The sequence below is a fragment of the Eucyclogobius newberryi genome, unplaced genomic scaffold (genome assembly GCF_026437365.1).
Source record: "Eucyclogobius newberryi isolate DKJ021-1_F unplaced genomic scaffold, fEucNew1.0.hap1 SCAF_4, whole genome shotgun sequence".
Taxonomy (NCBI): Eukaryota; Metazoa; Chordata; class Actinopteri; order Gobiiformes; family Gobiidae; genus Eucyclogobius; species Eucyclogobius newberryi.
Window position 1 is genome coordinate 1,259,859 of NW_027316056.1, and position 15,825 is coordinate 1,275,683.

The window sequence follows — 15,825 nt, forward strand, 5'->3', positions numbered from 1 at the left end:
CAGGATGAAGTACAAGGAACACACCAGGTCAAGGAGAAAGAGTGGAGAGGGTTCAGGCAGGGTTAGGTCAACATATCTGGAGCACTGTTCACTCATCATCCACAAATGGAAACAAGTATGGCCCAACTACAAACCTACCAGGACATGGCCGTCCACCTGAACGTACATTTGAACACGGACGGCACTGATCAGAGATGCAGCCAAGAGGCCCCTGGGAACTCTGGACGAGCTGCAGAGATCCACAGCTCAGGTGCCCACAGGACAACTATTAGTCCTCCACTTCACAAATCTGTGAGAAGAAGGCGGCAGCTCACATGCCAGAGTCCAAGAGCAGCAGTCGCAGGGTTGTGAGTTAGAATCCCGACTCCATGTCCTCCCTTCTCTCTCATCCTCATTTCACACATGACCCTGAACACACATCTGTCCCACTGTCAGGGGACCAGTGGGACAGATGTGTGTTCAGGGTCATGTGTGACAGTGGGACAGATGTGTGTTCAGGGTCATGTGTGACAGTGGGACAGATGTGTGTTCAGGGTCATGTGTGACAGTGGGACAGATGTGTGTTCAGGGTCATGTGTGACAGTGGGACAGATGTGTGTTCAGGGTCATGTGTGTCCCACTGTCCCACATGACCCTGAACACACATCTGTCCCACTGGTCCACATGGTGCTGTGGGGCTGCTTTTCTTCAGCAGGGACAGGGAAGCTTCTCAGAGCTGATGGAAGATGGATGGAGCCAAATACAGGACAATCTTAGAAGAAACCCTGTTGGTGTCTGTAAAAGATTTGAGACTGGAGCTTCACCTTCAACAGGACAACGAGCCTAAACATAAAGCCAGAGCTACAACCGAATGGTTTAAAACATATTCACATGTTAGAACAGGCCAGTCAAAGTCCAGACCTAAATCCAGTCGAGAATCTGAGGAAGATCTAAAAACTGCTTTTTACAAACGCTCCACATCAAATCTGACTGAGCTCGAGCTGTTTAGCAGAAGAATGGGCAAAACTGTAGACTCTTTTGACTCTTGGGTCTGAATACTTTAGCACACTGCATTTTTCAGTTTGTAACATAATGTCCCTTTCAATTCACAATTGTGTGCCACTTTGTGTTGCTCTTTCAATGCCAATACAATTCAATTTTGAATACTTTTTCAAGCCACTGTGCAGTGAAGTGAAGGTGTGGCGGCTGGTGTTCTCTGCTCATCATGAAGGAGTACATTGTAAGATGGAGCTTTTTACATTGGATTATTCACAGAAGCATACAAGAGGTTCAGGAAGCGCTGTAATCTTAAGAATGAGTAAAGCAGGACAAATACATGTTGATGAGCTGGCCCTGTTCACACCAGGCCAGGTGGCACTGCTTACGGAGGGTCTGCTTCATGACCCTCGTGTTAGCAGAGCTCAACCTCCTCTGGTTAGCTCAGCCTGTGGGCAGGTGAGGCATCTTGCTCTATTGGGCCACCAGCCAAAGGCATGGTGAGAACAGAACCACATTCAGTAAAACTGAGAAAGTCAAGCATGCTGATTGGTATTTGTGAGGTTACAGTAAATTTGGAAGTTCCTGGTCTATCCTGTATGTCTGTAAAAACTAAAGAGATGGGTTGCCATGGTGACTTATCTTTGTCAGTTTTACTTGGAAGAATCAAACAGTCAGAGTCGGTCTGAGCAGCCGCCTCTCACCTGGGTCAGAGGAGGTCACCATGGACCATACAAACCACAAGAGGTCATCAGGGTAGGTGGATAATTATAACAACCAGTTTAGCTGCCATGCCCCATTCAGCCGCTGACATACTGCCCGTCCTGTGCCTCCGAGAGGCTCTCAATATTGGGTGGTTTTGTCCAGAGCATACACTCTGGCCCTCACCACCTCCTCTGTGGCCAATGGGCCGACTTTAACTCTTGTGTAAGGTTTCAGCGGTTTGGGAGAAGGAGAGGGGCAGTATGCTATGCAGCAGCTTGCCTAAGTGAATGGTACATGGCTTTGGGCTGGCTAGCATTGTTATACTAATCCACCCACCTTAATGGCGATGCCTTGGGCGTGGCAATGCCGTAGCCTTTCGAGTCGAGGTTTCCTCCCACTTTCATGGTGTCACATGGTTTCCTCTGCTCGATGTACTCGTTCATGGTGGACTCCAGCAGGTAGGCGTACTTTCCCTTGGATTTCCTCACACGCTGCACACCCTCCGAGGTCTTCTTCACAAACACTGAGGGCTCCGCAGACTTCATGTACTGCCACATCTTATCAAACAGAGCGATCTTCGAGCGCTGTGAGTAATAAGGGCAACATTACACTTATATCCTGATCTGACTGAAACAGCTTTAGAACAAATGCATTTATATGAAATCAACAAGTCTCAGAAGGAGTGGACAATGTTTCTAAAGATGCTGTATTCTTTATTGTGACATTTGTCATTCTTGTGACGCCCTTACATAAATTGCTGCCCAGAGGTGTACAAAGCCCCATCTTGCTGATGAGCTCTCTACACAATCCAGCAGGGCTCCGCAGCTCTGCAAAATCAGCAACCACACGTGTGGTTTTTAGTAAAAGACACAGATGGATCTGTGTGCACCAGCCTCGCTCACTACACTTTGTCTCTACGCTGGTGTGTGCTCTCTTCACCCCCCTCACAACTCACACTCTGTTAGGCAAACAAAGAATGCCGCTTGTCTCTCTTACTTTTTTCCTCACTCACATTGCATCACTCCCCCTTCCCCACCCCCTCTTTAGCGAGGAGAAAATAGTTAATAAAAATACTCACTCTGAAGAACTCTTTGGTGGAGCCAGAGTCCAGTGTTCCGTATGCAATCTCCGTCTGCTTGGCCAAGTCTTCGGCACTCTCGATGGGTGACACCATCCTCTCCACAGTGAGGAAGGCTGCCAGGTTAGCCGTGTAGGACGAGATGATGATGAGTGTGAAGAACCACCAAACCCCGCCCACAATCCGCCCGGACAGGGACCTGCAGGAGGAGGAGAGTGGTACACAGACAAGGGGTTAGACAATGTGTCTGTCAGTGTGTGGGGCACTGCAGGCTTGGTTTGAAAAGTATGGGCCGCCATTGGATATCACCACCAGGGCCGGCCCAAGCCTTCAGGGGGCCCTAAGCGAAAACATTTTTGGGGGCCCCTCACCACGTCATCAGAATCAGTTTTATTGCCATTGTCAGTGAACAATTCACATATGGGAACTTTCTTCAACGCAAACAAAGTGCACCAAAACTCCAGGGCATCCGTTTGTCAGTTAGTTTATTCTCAGCACCTCACAAGCTCAAATATTGCTAACTTAAATCCCACAATGCAACTTGGTATTCCGCTGACATCACCTCTACTCCCTGTACAAATAACACACGTCCCAGATATGTTTTGGGGTGTATTTGTGGGCGTTAAGGGTCTACAGCCACATTAGCACATTAGTTTAAATTAATGAACAGGGGGGTCTGGGGGGCCCTCCCCCAGAAATGTTCAGACCTTTTTTGGGTCTTCTGCTGCATTTTAATGTGGTCCAGCCGGCTAAAGTAAGAGTCAAATGTTGAGGTTGTAATGCTATAAAATGATGATGTGATGAAACTGTGCCAGGAGAAAATGACTAAAGCCAGTTATTAATACATTAGTGTACTTAATTACTCAATACAGTATTGCTATGAAAAATAATTATGGTCAAATTGATTCATTTTAACTGAAAATGTAAAAGTAATATATTGTTATCCTTACTAATTTATCTTTTACAGCTCCCAACTGTTCCTTCTTGCCAAAGTGACAAAACAAGTTATATTCAATTAAACAAATGGCATAAGCATTGCTTGATTAACAATTAACACTGATAAAACAAACATGTTATTCCCAGAGAATGAACAGAACGAGAAGTGAAGGTCCAAACCTCGCTCTAGTGAAGAGACTGCGTTTCTGCAACTTTGACACTTTTATATAAAAATATATAGTATTATTCTATAACAGACGTAATCATAATATGTCTGGTTATTTTTCACTATCAATTTATTATAATGTATAACAAATAGTCTAATGATGCTTTTTAAATAAATTGAAATGTTTTATTGCTCTATTAAAAGTGAATTACAATATAAATGTTTGTTCTGATCAGAACATCACACACTGGACTCCTGCGTGAAACAATGCTGCGATGTGATTGGCTGATGGACCTTACGTGCATAAACCTTTACGTACAATGCTGCGATGTGATTGGCTGATGGACCTTACGTGCATAAACCTTTACGTACAATGCTGCGATGTGATTGGCTGATGGACCTTACGTGCATAAACCTTTACGTACAATGCTGCGATGTGATTGGCTGATGGACCTTACGTGCATAAACCTTTACGTACAATGCTGCGATGTGATTGGCTGATGGACCTTACGTGCATAAACCTTCACGTACAATGCTGCGATGTGATTGGCTGATGGACCTGACGTGCATAAACCTTTACGTACAATGCTGCGATGTGATTGGCTGATGGACCTTACGTGCATAAACCTTTACGTACAATGCTGCGATGTGATTGGCTGATGGACCTTACGTGCATAAACCTTCACGTACAATGCTGCGATGTGATTGGCTGATGGACCTGACGTGCATAAACCTTCACGTACAATGCTGCGATGTGATTGGCTGATGGACCTTACGTGCATAAACCTTTACGTTCCTCTCATTCCACGTTAAGAAGTCAAACAGACATCACGAGTCATGATTGATCTCACACATGGTGATGTGAGAGAGAGGGACGCAAACTCAAATCCGCTCATCTCTAACTGAGGCTGCACAGGGGCCCGGGACAGGGGCCCGGGACAGGGGCCCGGGACAGGGGCCGCACACTGTTCACTCCAAAGTCTCACATCAGAGGTTCTGGACGAGACGACGCTCGTCCGGACCGGATCTCCGCCTCTTAGTGACCCGGGGCATAGACGCCCCTCACCGGCCTCACCTGCAGCTGACACTACGGGGCTGGTGTAAATGTTAAGCTTATTATCTTTCATTCACACATATTGTGCGCGGGGCAGAGCTCTCGTTGCCTCCAGCCTGAGCGAACTAACGTGACAGACTCGTGTTGTTTCAAACAGCAGCATTAACCGTCTCTTTGTAAGAGAAGTTCAATACCTGGAGAGTGTTGTTGAGTTTGCAGTTTCTTTACATCGTCAAGAAGTTTCTTCTTTCGTTTTTCGGCATCGGGGGGATATATTCCTCTGGACATGAGGACCACGCAGGGACCACGTTGTGTTGTGTTTATGTTTTGCTCTCGATCTGCTCGCGCACAATCAGCGCAGGTTTGGTGTCTTGGTTGCCAGATTGTCATTACAAATAAATGCGGTTTGTGCGTTATATGTTACCGCTGTGTGCGCTGCCGCGCCAGCAGCGCTACTACACTAGTGGTGCACGCTGCGCTTGCACTTCTCATAAGACGGGTTGCCAGATTGGGGGCCCTATTAAAGCCTCGGGGCCCTACGCGGCTGCTTAGTTCGCTTATAGGCTGGGCCGGCCCTGATCACCACTGTCAAATGTTTTTTATCTTGTTTAGTTCTATCAGTGCGTTGTTCAGACTGCATTTAATGCATTCCAAATATGTGTCATATGCCCCCCCACACCCACACCCCCCCGCCCCCCAGGGCAGTACTGCACAAGTGTAGGGACATTTCTTTGAATAGTCAAAGGTCTTAGGCGGTTACTTTATGAGGCAGCCAATATTTTAATTACTAATATTTACAGAGTCAGTGTCTATGTCTTGATACTTCAGTACCGATACTTCCATCCCTAATCTTAACTATCAGGTACAGGCCCTTGAACGTGAGAAATGTGTGGCATCTAACTGCACTGAATGAGGGCAGCAGACTTGGACTGGCACTCTGCTCCTCTTAGCCCACTCCCTCTAGGGCAGCTGGGGGACATCAGCTCCTCTGATCTGGTGCATTACACAAACACGCTGCTCATACATGACAATTGTATGGACTCCAGATCAAATATTCATACAGTCCTATGCTTTTCATCCAGCTCCACATGTATCTTTAATGCAGTATAGAGCCCAGCCCTGTAGCGTACCTGGGGGAGATGTCGCAGCCCTGGCGCATGAAAGCCCCCAGGGAGAACCACAGCGAGTTAAAGATGCCAAACTCGTTATTGGATTCGGTGGTGAGAGGCAGAGCGCCATCTTCAGGTTCCTCCAGGGTCCACTCGTACGGGCTGAAGCGTGAAACCTGCAGGGCACAAGGAGGTGTTCAAAACTGAGACACGTACAGCTAAGCTAACAAAGCCTGTTTTTAAGTGTACAGAGTTTGAACAATCCAAAAAGTGACAGGTTACATTATGGAGTCTACCTAGTATCTACCTAGAAGGTCTAGTATTGCATTATTGATATGACTTGAATACTAATACTACACTAAACTGTCTTTACTGGTGATAGTTGAGTGTGACTATTGTGTTACCACTAACCAACTAACATAATGCTCTTAAATTGTAAATAATGCTCTTACATTAGGATGTTTTACTTGGCATTGTACACCTGCTATTTTCTTTAATGCAACTTAATAATGTTTGTTTCGAGAGAATATCTCAATCACATTAGTAGTGATTTGCAGAGGGAGGCACGAGATAACACACTGTTACAGAAGGCAAGCAGCACATTGAACTTCATCAGGCGGAATCTGAAGACACTGCATCAGCATCCTTATCTATCAGAGGATAAGTGCAAACTCGAAAGAGTTCAGAGAAGGGGAGCTCTTTTTGTAACTTCTGACTAAGTCAACATCTTATTCTGATATACACTGCCTGTTAAAGTCACACAGAAAAAAAGGGGCGCCTTCAGCTTTGATCACAGCACACATGTGTTCCATAGTTTGAATAGTTTCACCAGCTCTTATCTGAGCAGATAGTCACACTGGACAATGTCAGTGAAGCCTCCAGTTCTACTGTAAGAAACCTCAGAGTCTTATTTGACCAGGAGCTCTCATTTAAAGTGCATGTAAATCAAGCCTGTAAAACAGCCTATTTCTATTTGTGTAATAAAAATGTTGCCTAAAAGCGATACTGAAAAACATATCCATGCATTTGTAGCATCTAGATAAGACTATTGTAACTCCCTGCACGTCCTAAATGCTCCATAAAAAAAGCGTTCAATTGGTTAAAAATGCAGGAACTAACAGGAACAAAAAGAAGAGAGCACATTACGCCAGTGCTGAAGTCTCTTCACTGGCTCCTGTCCAGTCTAGAATCAAATTCAAAATTCTACTCCTGACCTACAAAGCCATAAATGACATGGCCCCATCCTACCTCAAAGATGCTATAGAACCATATCATCCAAACAGAGCTCTTCGCTCTCAGAATGCTGGCCTTCTGGTGGTGCCAAGAGTCTCTAAAAGTACTGTAGGAGGTAGAGCGTTTAGCTACCAAGCCCCTGTGTTATGGAATCAGCTCCTGTCCATGTTAAAGAGGCCGACACAGTCTCTTCATTTAAGACCAGGCTTAAAACGTTCCTCTTTGAAATGGCTTATGGTCAGGCCAGTTAGGAACAGTTATTTTATTACTTGGTTTACGGATCCGCCGCACTTAGATTATTGATTTCTACAATATAAATAAAATAAATTATTATCATTTTTTTTTTTATAAAGTACCGCCGACAAGGCAAAATAGCATTAAATGAAATATAAAAAGCTGTATTAAGTCAAAAGATACGATTTTTCGTCAAAATCCTGCGTGAGTCTGTGACGGAGCAGGTTCGTCCCTGCGCGCGTGTTGTATCTTGGCCGAAATAAAGTAGAACAACATCTCGATTTCCGTCGTGTGTTTTAATCTCAACTTTTACACAGGTACATGCGGAGCATCACTTGCTCGAGAACTGGTAACAACATGCATACTAATGGCAAGTGCGCCCTCTATTGGGTAGCACTAATAATGACACTCTATTGCACACAATAACACATTCACATTAAGAGGAGCAGAAGATAGCACATACAATTCTCTAGTGCAATATACCACATCTCCCCCACCTTTAAGCGAACAACACGTAACTGTAATTTCAAATAATTAAAGGTCACAACATAACACTGCAAACACACATTTGTAAACAACTCAACATTTTTACTTTCTTTTACTTTAACGAACAAAATCTTTAAGATGAACAGGTGTACGTTTTTCTCTAGTCGAGCGTCTCACTTCTGACTCAACCTGACTGTCTGGAGCAAAAGGTAATTCTGCAACACTCTCTGGATTAGAAGTAGTCAGTTCTAACATGGATTTGTTTTGTGTCTGCACTGACTCGAGAGTAGTTTGGGTAACACTTGGAAACAACGGCAAGGTAGGCTCTTTTTCAACAGTTAGCTCCGGATCGGACAATCTAGATCTAACCTGATCTACATGCCTTTTCATCACTTGACCACTTCCAACACTGACGGTATAAGAAAGGGGTCCCGAACTGTCTTGTACCACACCAGGAATCCATTTTGGTCCATAGGAATAATTCCTGATGAGAACGTCATCTCCAGATGAATAGCATCTCGATTTGCTGTGGTTGTCGTGAGTTTCTTTTTGTTTCAGTTGTTTTTGTTGAACTTTTGTTTTCATGTCCGGCATAACCAAATCCAGGGCGGATCTCAGTCTGCGTGACATCATCAACTCTGCAGGTGACAAACCTGTCGTGGCGTGAGGTGTAATTCTGTAACCAAACAAGAATCTCGAAAGCCTGGTTTGTATTGTTCCTTCATTCATCTTTTTCATCCCCACTTTGAAGGTTTGAACCGCTCTCTCAGCGAGCCCATTTGAGGACGGGTGAAAGGGAGCAGACCTCACGTGACGTATGCCATTTTGGTTCATGAATGTCTCAAACTCCGCACTTGTGAAGCAGGTCCCGTTGTCGGACACAAGCATTTTTGGTAGACCAAAAACACTAAAACTTTGTCTAAGTTTCTCAATTGTCACTTGTGAAGTGCTAGTCTTTGTTGGATAAATGTCCAACCACTTGGAATGAGCATCCACAATCACAAGAAACATTTCTCCAAGGAAAGGTCCCGCGTAGTCCACATGAATCCTTGACCATGGCGACTCAGGCCATTCCCACGGGTGCAATGGTGCTTGAGCTGGTGCTTTTTGGTGAGATTGACACTCATGACATGCCTGAACAGTTTTTTCTACCTCCTGGTCCATTCCTGGCCACCACATGTATGATCTTGCCAGACCTTTCATTTTTGTCATTCCGCTGTGAGTTTGATGTAGAAGTTTGAGCATGTACTCTCTCCCTTTTGTTGGAATAACAACTCGAGCTCCCCAGAGAACACAGCCGTCTTTTACGCTGAGCTCCATTCTTCTCTGGTGGAAAGGTTTAAGACCCGGTTCTGTTTCTGCAGGCCAACCCTTTAGGATGTATCCATGGACCTGAGCTAGTATTTCGTCTTTGGAAGTCCACTTTTTTATTTGGTTTGCATCGACCAATGTCTCATCTAACAAGTCCATCATCAGAACTTGCTCAGTCCTCTCCTCTTCCTTTAGTTTGACCGGAACTGGCAATCTGCTCAGGGCGTCGGCATTAGCATGGTTTTTTCCTGGTTTGTACACAATATTATACATGTACGCACTGAGTTTAACTGCCCACCTTTGAACTCTTGGAGATCCCATTTGGGGAATCGGCTTCTTTTCACTGAACAGATAAATCAGCGGCTTGTGATCGGTATAAATGGTGAAGTTCCGTCCATATATGTATTTATGAAATTTTTCCACACCAAATATCACGGCCAGTCCTTCTTTGTCCAGTTGTGAGTATCTTGTCTCGGCAGGTTGCAAAGTGCGCGAGACAAATCCAATCGGTCTCTCACTTCCATCTTCCATGACGTGTGATAGCACTGCTCCTACTCCATACGGTGAAGCATCACACGACAGTATCAGCTCTCGATCAGCTGAGTAGTGTACCAGAACATCCGACGTGTTCAGCAAGTCTTTAGAGTTTCGAAAAGCTTGTTCCTGTTCTTTGTTCCATTTCCAACGAACATCATGTCTCAACAGTTGGTGTAACGGAGCCAATCTTGTTGCTAAGTTGGGAAGGAACTTGTTGTAGTAATTTAACAGTCCCAGGAACGATTTCAGCTCTGTGACATTTGTAGGAGCTGGAGCATCTTGGATTGCTTTGACTTTTTTACACACTGGATGTAATCCTTGTGAATCCACTCTGTATCCCAAATACTCCACTTCATCCTGAAGAAAGGTGCACTTATTTCTTCTGAGGCGCAATCCAGCTTCTTTTAGCTTTGTCAGCACAATATCCAGATTCTTTAAGTGATCAGCCTTGTCCACCCCACTGACCAAAATATCATCCAGATAAACCACGACCAGAGGAATCCCACTTAAGAGACTCTCCATGGTCCTTTGGAATATGGCTGGAGCTGACGCCACACCAAACGGTAGTCTGTTATAAGTGAACAGTCCTCTGTGTGTGTTCACCGTGAGGTATTTCTTTGCCTCATCATCCATCAATATCTGTTGATAAGCATGACTCATATCTAGTTTGGTGAATTGTGTGCCTTTAGCTAGTGCATTGAACAAATCATCCACTCTGGGTATTGGATACTGCTCCAATGAGGAAACAGTGTTTACAGTTAGTTTGTAGTCTCCACATAACCTAACAGTTCCCACTGGTTTCAGGATGGGTACAACAGGCGCGGCCCATTCAGCATATTTCACAGGCGTGATAATTTCCTCTCTTAACAATCTGTCAATTTCCTCATCCACTTTTGCTCTCATTGCATAAGGAATCGATCTTGGACGAAAGAAACGCGGAACAGCATTTTCTTTCACATGAATTGTGGCTTTAGTGCCCTTTAAAGTGCCAAGTTCCTCTTTGAACACTTCTTCGTTCTTACACAGTATTTCTTGTAGCGTTATCTGTTTCTCCAAGTGTAAGTGCTGTACCTGACGAGCCTTATTTTTCGCTTTCACCTCTTTCCAGTCCAACTGAATTTCCTCAAGCCAGCCTCTGCCCAGCAGTGTGGGGCCATCTCCTTTAACAACAACCAACGGCAGTTTAGCTCTTTGCTGATTATATTTGACTTTCACATAAGCAGCTCCCACCACTTTCACTGGGTCTCCGGTGTAAGTCTCCAACTTTATTCGCACTGGCTTGATGCGAGGAGTTTCTCCATCTTCCCATGTTGTTTGAAATGTCTTCTCATTCATTACTGTGAGACTGCAGCCTGTATCTATTTCAAAACCAATCCTTTTTTCATTTAGTTTCATGCTCACAATGTACGGCTCAACTTTCCTCAAATGTATTTCACTTATACGTCCCAGTTTGAACTTCATACACTGTAATGCAAAAGGACTGTCTTCTGAGCTGTCAGTGTTGCTATCCTCTTGTCGCTCTTGAACATTATGTGAGCGGTAGCTTGAATTTCTCTGATCCTTTTTTCCAGCATTAAATTTAGCATGTCCCTTCTGTTGTTTACTTTTTGTTCGACAAGCTCTTGCAAAATGTCCCACTTTTCCACATGCATGACATTTTTCTTGTTTGAACTTACATTCACCTGGGTTGTGTTGTCCTTTGCAACGATAGCACTCCTGCGTTGTGCTCTTGAACGCTCCACTGCTGTACGAACCCTTGTTTAGTTTGAAGCACCTTGTCACTGCGTTTGGATTCTGGAGGTCCAATGCGTTTTTATTTGCTGTTTCCGAAGCAACTGCAATAGAATACGCTTTTTCACAAGTTAAGTCCGTTTCTGCCAGGAGTCGTCGTTGAATGCGATCATCATTGATACCACACACGATCCTGTCTCTCAACTTTTGCTGTAATGTGTCGCCGTAATTACAGTCCTGTGCCAGCCTCCGCAGCTCGGCAACGTAATCCAACACTGACTCGTTTGGCTTACGACTGCGGGAATCAAACTTGTACCTTTGGACGATTTCACTTGGTTTCGGGTCGAAATGGTTCTTCATCAACAACACCAGTTGCTGATAAGTTTTATCTTTTGGTTTCTCCGGGCTGAGGAGATTCCGCATTAAACTGTACGTAGATGCGCCGACCACACTGAGGAGAATTGCTCTCTGCTTGTCTCCGTTATCAATTTCGTTGGCCTCAAAAAACTGCTCCATTATTTCACAGTATTCTTCCCAGCTTTGATTTTTAGCATCAAACGCTGCTAGAGTGCCAATGGTCGCCATCTTCCAGCTTTTTTTTTCTTTCGCGTTTCTCTCTCCCCCTTCTTTTTTTTCACCAAAAAACAAAATCTTTACCCGTTCAAAGTTCTTTATCCTCGTCGCCAAAAAGATGTTGTATCTTGGCCGAAATAAAGTAGAACAACATCTCGATTTCCGTTGTGTGTTTTAATCTCAACTTTTACACAGGTACATGCGGAGCATCACTTGCTCGAGAACTGGTAACAACATGCATACTAATGGCAAGTGCGCCCTCTATTGGGTAGCACTAATAATGACACTCTATTGCACACAATAACACATTCACATTAAGAGGAGCAGAAGATAGCACATACAATTCTCTAGTGCAATATACCACAGCGCGCATTTTCTTTTCATCAGAACATAGGGCACAAACTCAACAACAAAATTGTTACACCAGAAGGGGGGGAAAAATTAATCAGTTCATTGCTTTTCCTTCTTCTCCTGCCTATGAACATAGTTTAATCTCTTTTTCACTGTCGCCCCTCGAGGCAACTACTGTTGTGATTTGGGGCATTACAAAAATAAGTTGAATTGAATTGAACAGTCAACTTACAGCAGTGCCACTGAACTCACTCCAAATGAGCACTAAACTAGATCAAATCAACGAAACAAGTATCGGACCTTTAAAACCCAAAACGACCCAGTATAAAAAAACAATTGAATCTGTTCCACACAGTGGTTGAGTGGATAAGCACATGATCCAGGATTCAGGTACTGTTTTCCCCCTGCTATCTAATAACTGGGCTACGTGCCAAAAAACCTCCTCCAATCGTTGTCCCAGAATTGAACCAACTACCAACTGAAGTAGTTCTAAGTACTTGAAACCTAGTAAAAACAATGTCTGCAACATCCTCTGTGGATAATGGAGGTAATTTGAGCTCTAAAATGATCATAACAAATCTGTTATAGATCATTTGTCATGCTTTAATATGCTTTCACGTTTCGTAGTCTACCCTAAGGGCATAGGGTTCAGGGGTCGGCAGCCTGCGGCTCTTTAGCGCCCTCCTAGTGGCTCCCTGAAGCTTTTTAAAAATGTATGAAAATGAAACTAGATGGAGGGATATATTTGTTGTTTTAATATGGTTTCTGTAGGAGCAAAACATGACGCAAACATTCTTAACGTTTTCCAATGCTGTAAAAATGTTTATAATAAATATTAAATTTCAACATTTCTGTTAACGAAGATTTGCATCAGAGCCTGCGACGCTCGTTTCAAACACAAACACAAAGACAGTGAAGGAAAGGGACATTAAAATGAAAGGCATTATCACGTTAAATCGTTAAATCAAGGACATGAATTCAGCTCCAGCAGACTCAAGTGCCTGTGAAGAGTGGTGTGATATGATCGATTTGGAACAGGCAGCTCTGTTATGCAGGTATGTGAACTCTGATGGGCCGCAAGAAGAAATGATATATCATTGCAGCCTGTGTTCAATTCCACTGTTGCCCAGATACGGGGGAAAGAGAAGAGGATTGTATTGTATTGACTGTGTAAAATGACGAATCTGATTTCTTAATTGTATTTCTATATTTTCATCAATGCAACGAAATAAAATACATTAACATTGTAATGGAAGTTAAACTTAAAGCACCAAATATTGTATAGCAGAGTCATGTGGTGACTCTCTCCAGGGGGCGCTGCAGGGAAAATAAACTTTTAGTCAGGAATGCTCATTATGTATTTGTAGTCTTGTCAGTTTGATAGTGGCTAATATACACTTACAGCCTTTGGTCCCTTCATATAAGGCTTTGAACATTTTGCGGCTCCAGACATATTTGTGTTTTGTTTTTTTGGTCCGATTTGGCTCTTTGAACAGCAAGTGTTGTGCAACACCCATAACATAAAGGTTATAAAATATCACCCACATCTTGGACCCCGCTCCCCTACCTGGAAATGCCAGCGGTTTAGTTTGAGATTCTGCCTCCCCCGCCCACCCCGTGACATAGCCTATAGTGGAGATGGTGGGGGTGTAAACAGAGGCAGAGGCGTGCGCCAGTACACAGTGGTATAATGGAATAAACATTTTATACATTAGTGTCAAAGTGATCCAAGATGGCTCCGCTGAAGGCTACAGCTGCTTGTTTTTTTGTGTGTGTCAGCGTGCACTTACATCCATGAAACGCTCTTGTCCATCAGAACCACAACTCCTACAGATCTAGTTCTGCAGAATTATCCCTTCTCTTGGCTAAAAGTGTGAGACGCCGCAAAAGGGAAAAGCGAGCGGGGTGTCCTGGTGTCCCTTAGGAAATGCGGCACACGTACACCCTTACCTGGGATTTCTCCAACAACAACCCCGCCTCTGTGTGGAGTGGGCTCTGGCTTCTCACCAACTACAAGCCCATTATTCTTTATCTTATAACAGATTGAAATTGTTTTTCTTTCTGACTTTGTATAGGTTGTTTTTTCATTGTTAATTGTTTCATGTTGCACCAAATCACCAAGACAAGACTATGTTTGTGAGTTCTGTTCATTGACAATGATAATAAACCTTTTCTGATTCTGATCATGACGGTGCATGGTGCTGAGCTTTATGTCCGGGACCCAGAGTCAGATTTAGAGTTTGAAGTGCACACAGTAGAAGTACAAGGCAAACTAAACAGCCGAAAGACATATTTACAGCCGAAAACACATGTGGAGCAAATAAACAAGCTATGTCAGCGGTAGCAGCATTGGAACAAAATAAGTAGCATTTGAAGCTAACTGTGCCTACATAACCGCGATTCCTCGCTAACGCAGGGGCAAGGGGGGTTTGTTACAGGTACAGAGTGCTTCCTGGAGAATGAGCTGAGTGCCCGTGGCTCTACGTGAGTGCCACGTCATCCTGGTGAGTAGCCCCCATTCGTCTGCTCATCCGAGGGGAAGGATAGAGACTGTTCTCTAGCTAAAGCCTGCAGGAATCAATAAAAAAAAACACTTGGGGCACATATACAAGCAGGAATTGTTTTTTTAAAAAGCAACTGCATCCCCAAAATTACCTCTGGGTTAAAATGACTAAGTTAAAGGAGATTGATTGAAATCATGTAAACATTATACATTTCTTATTTATTTATTACTCATCAATACTGTAAACAGTGCAACAGCAGTTCCTCACCAGAAACAGCACCACGCTCACTCCGATGTAGGCGAACACAATGCACATCCAGATCTCGTAGGCCAGAGGGTCCAGGAAAGAGAAGACACCTGGTTTGGACTTCTGTGGCTTCTTGATCATGATGGAGATGCCCAGTGACATGAAGGGCTTTGAGAAGTCGATGACCTCCTCCCTCACCAGCGTAATGGTCAGAGGAGCTATGGCAATGTCAGCTTTCTGCGCAAGAGACAGGTGCGTCAGATAAAAAAATCCTCAGTAAGTCGTAGCCTATGTATATTTATTTAGTACTTTGCTGAAATTGGTAGCTGTGTCTCAGACCACATGACCCTGACCTGTGGGGTGCCCCAAGGGTCAGTCCTGGGTCCCCTTCTGTTCAATCTCTACATGCTGCCGTTGGGTCAGTTGATACGCAGTGAAAATGTGTCCTATCACAATGATGCAGACGAGTCAGATCTATGTTTCACTGTCGGCAGGTGACTATGGACCAGTGGATTCACTCTGTCACTGCATCCAACAGATCAGTGTGTGGAGCAAAACAACTTTCTCCAGCTGAACTCAGACAAGACTCAAATCAT

The 15,825-nt window shown here is 44.1% G+C and overlaps 1 protein-coding gene across 4 annotated transcripts in view; it reads right to left on the bottom strand.

Moving 5' to 3' along the window:
* The window catches only part of LOC140377177 (glutamate receptor 2-like), a 73,052-nt gene that overhangs the window by 18,890 nt on the left and 38,337 nt on the right, over positions 1-15,825 (bottom strand). For all 4 annotated transcript variants that reach the window (XM_072462507.1, XM_072462506.1, XM_072462505.1 and 1 more), the window contains exons 13-16: positions 15,251-15,466; positions 6,045-6,199; positions 2,759-2,957; positions 2,017-2,264 (exon numbers count right to left, since the gene is read on the bottom strand). In XM_072462507.1, the coding sequence (XP_072318608.1) occupies positions 2,017-2,264; positions 2,759-2,957; positions 6,045-6,199; positions 15,251-15,466 (818 nt within the window). The remainder of the gene's footprint in view (positions 1-2,016; positions 2,265-2,758; positions 2,958-6,044; positions 6,200-15,250; positions 15,467-15,825) is intronic.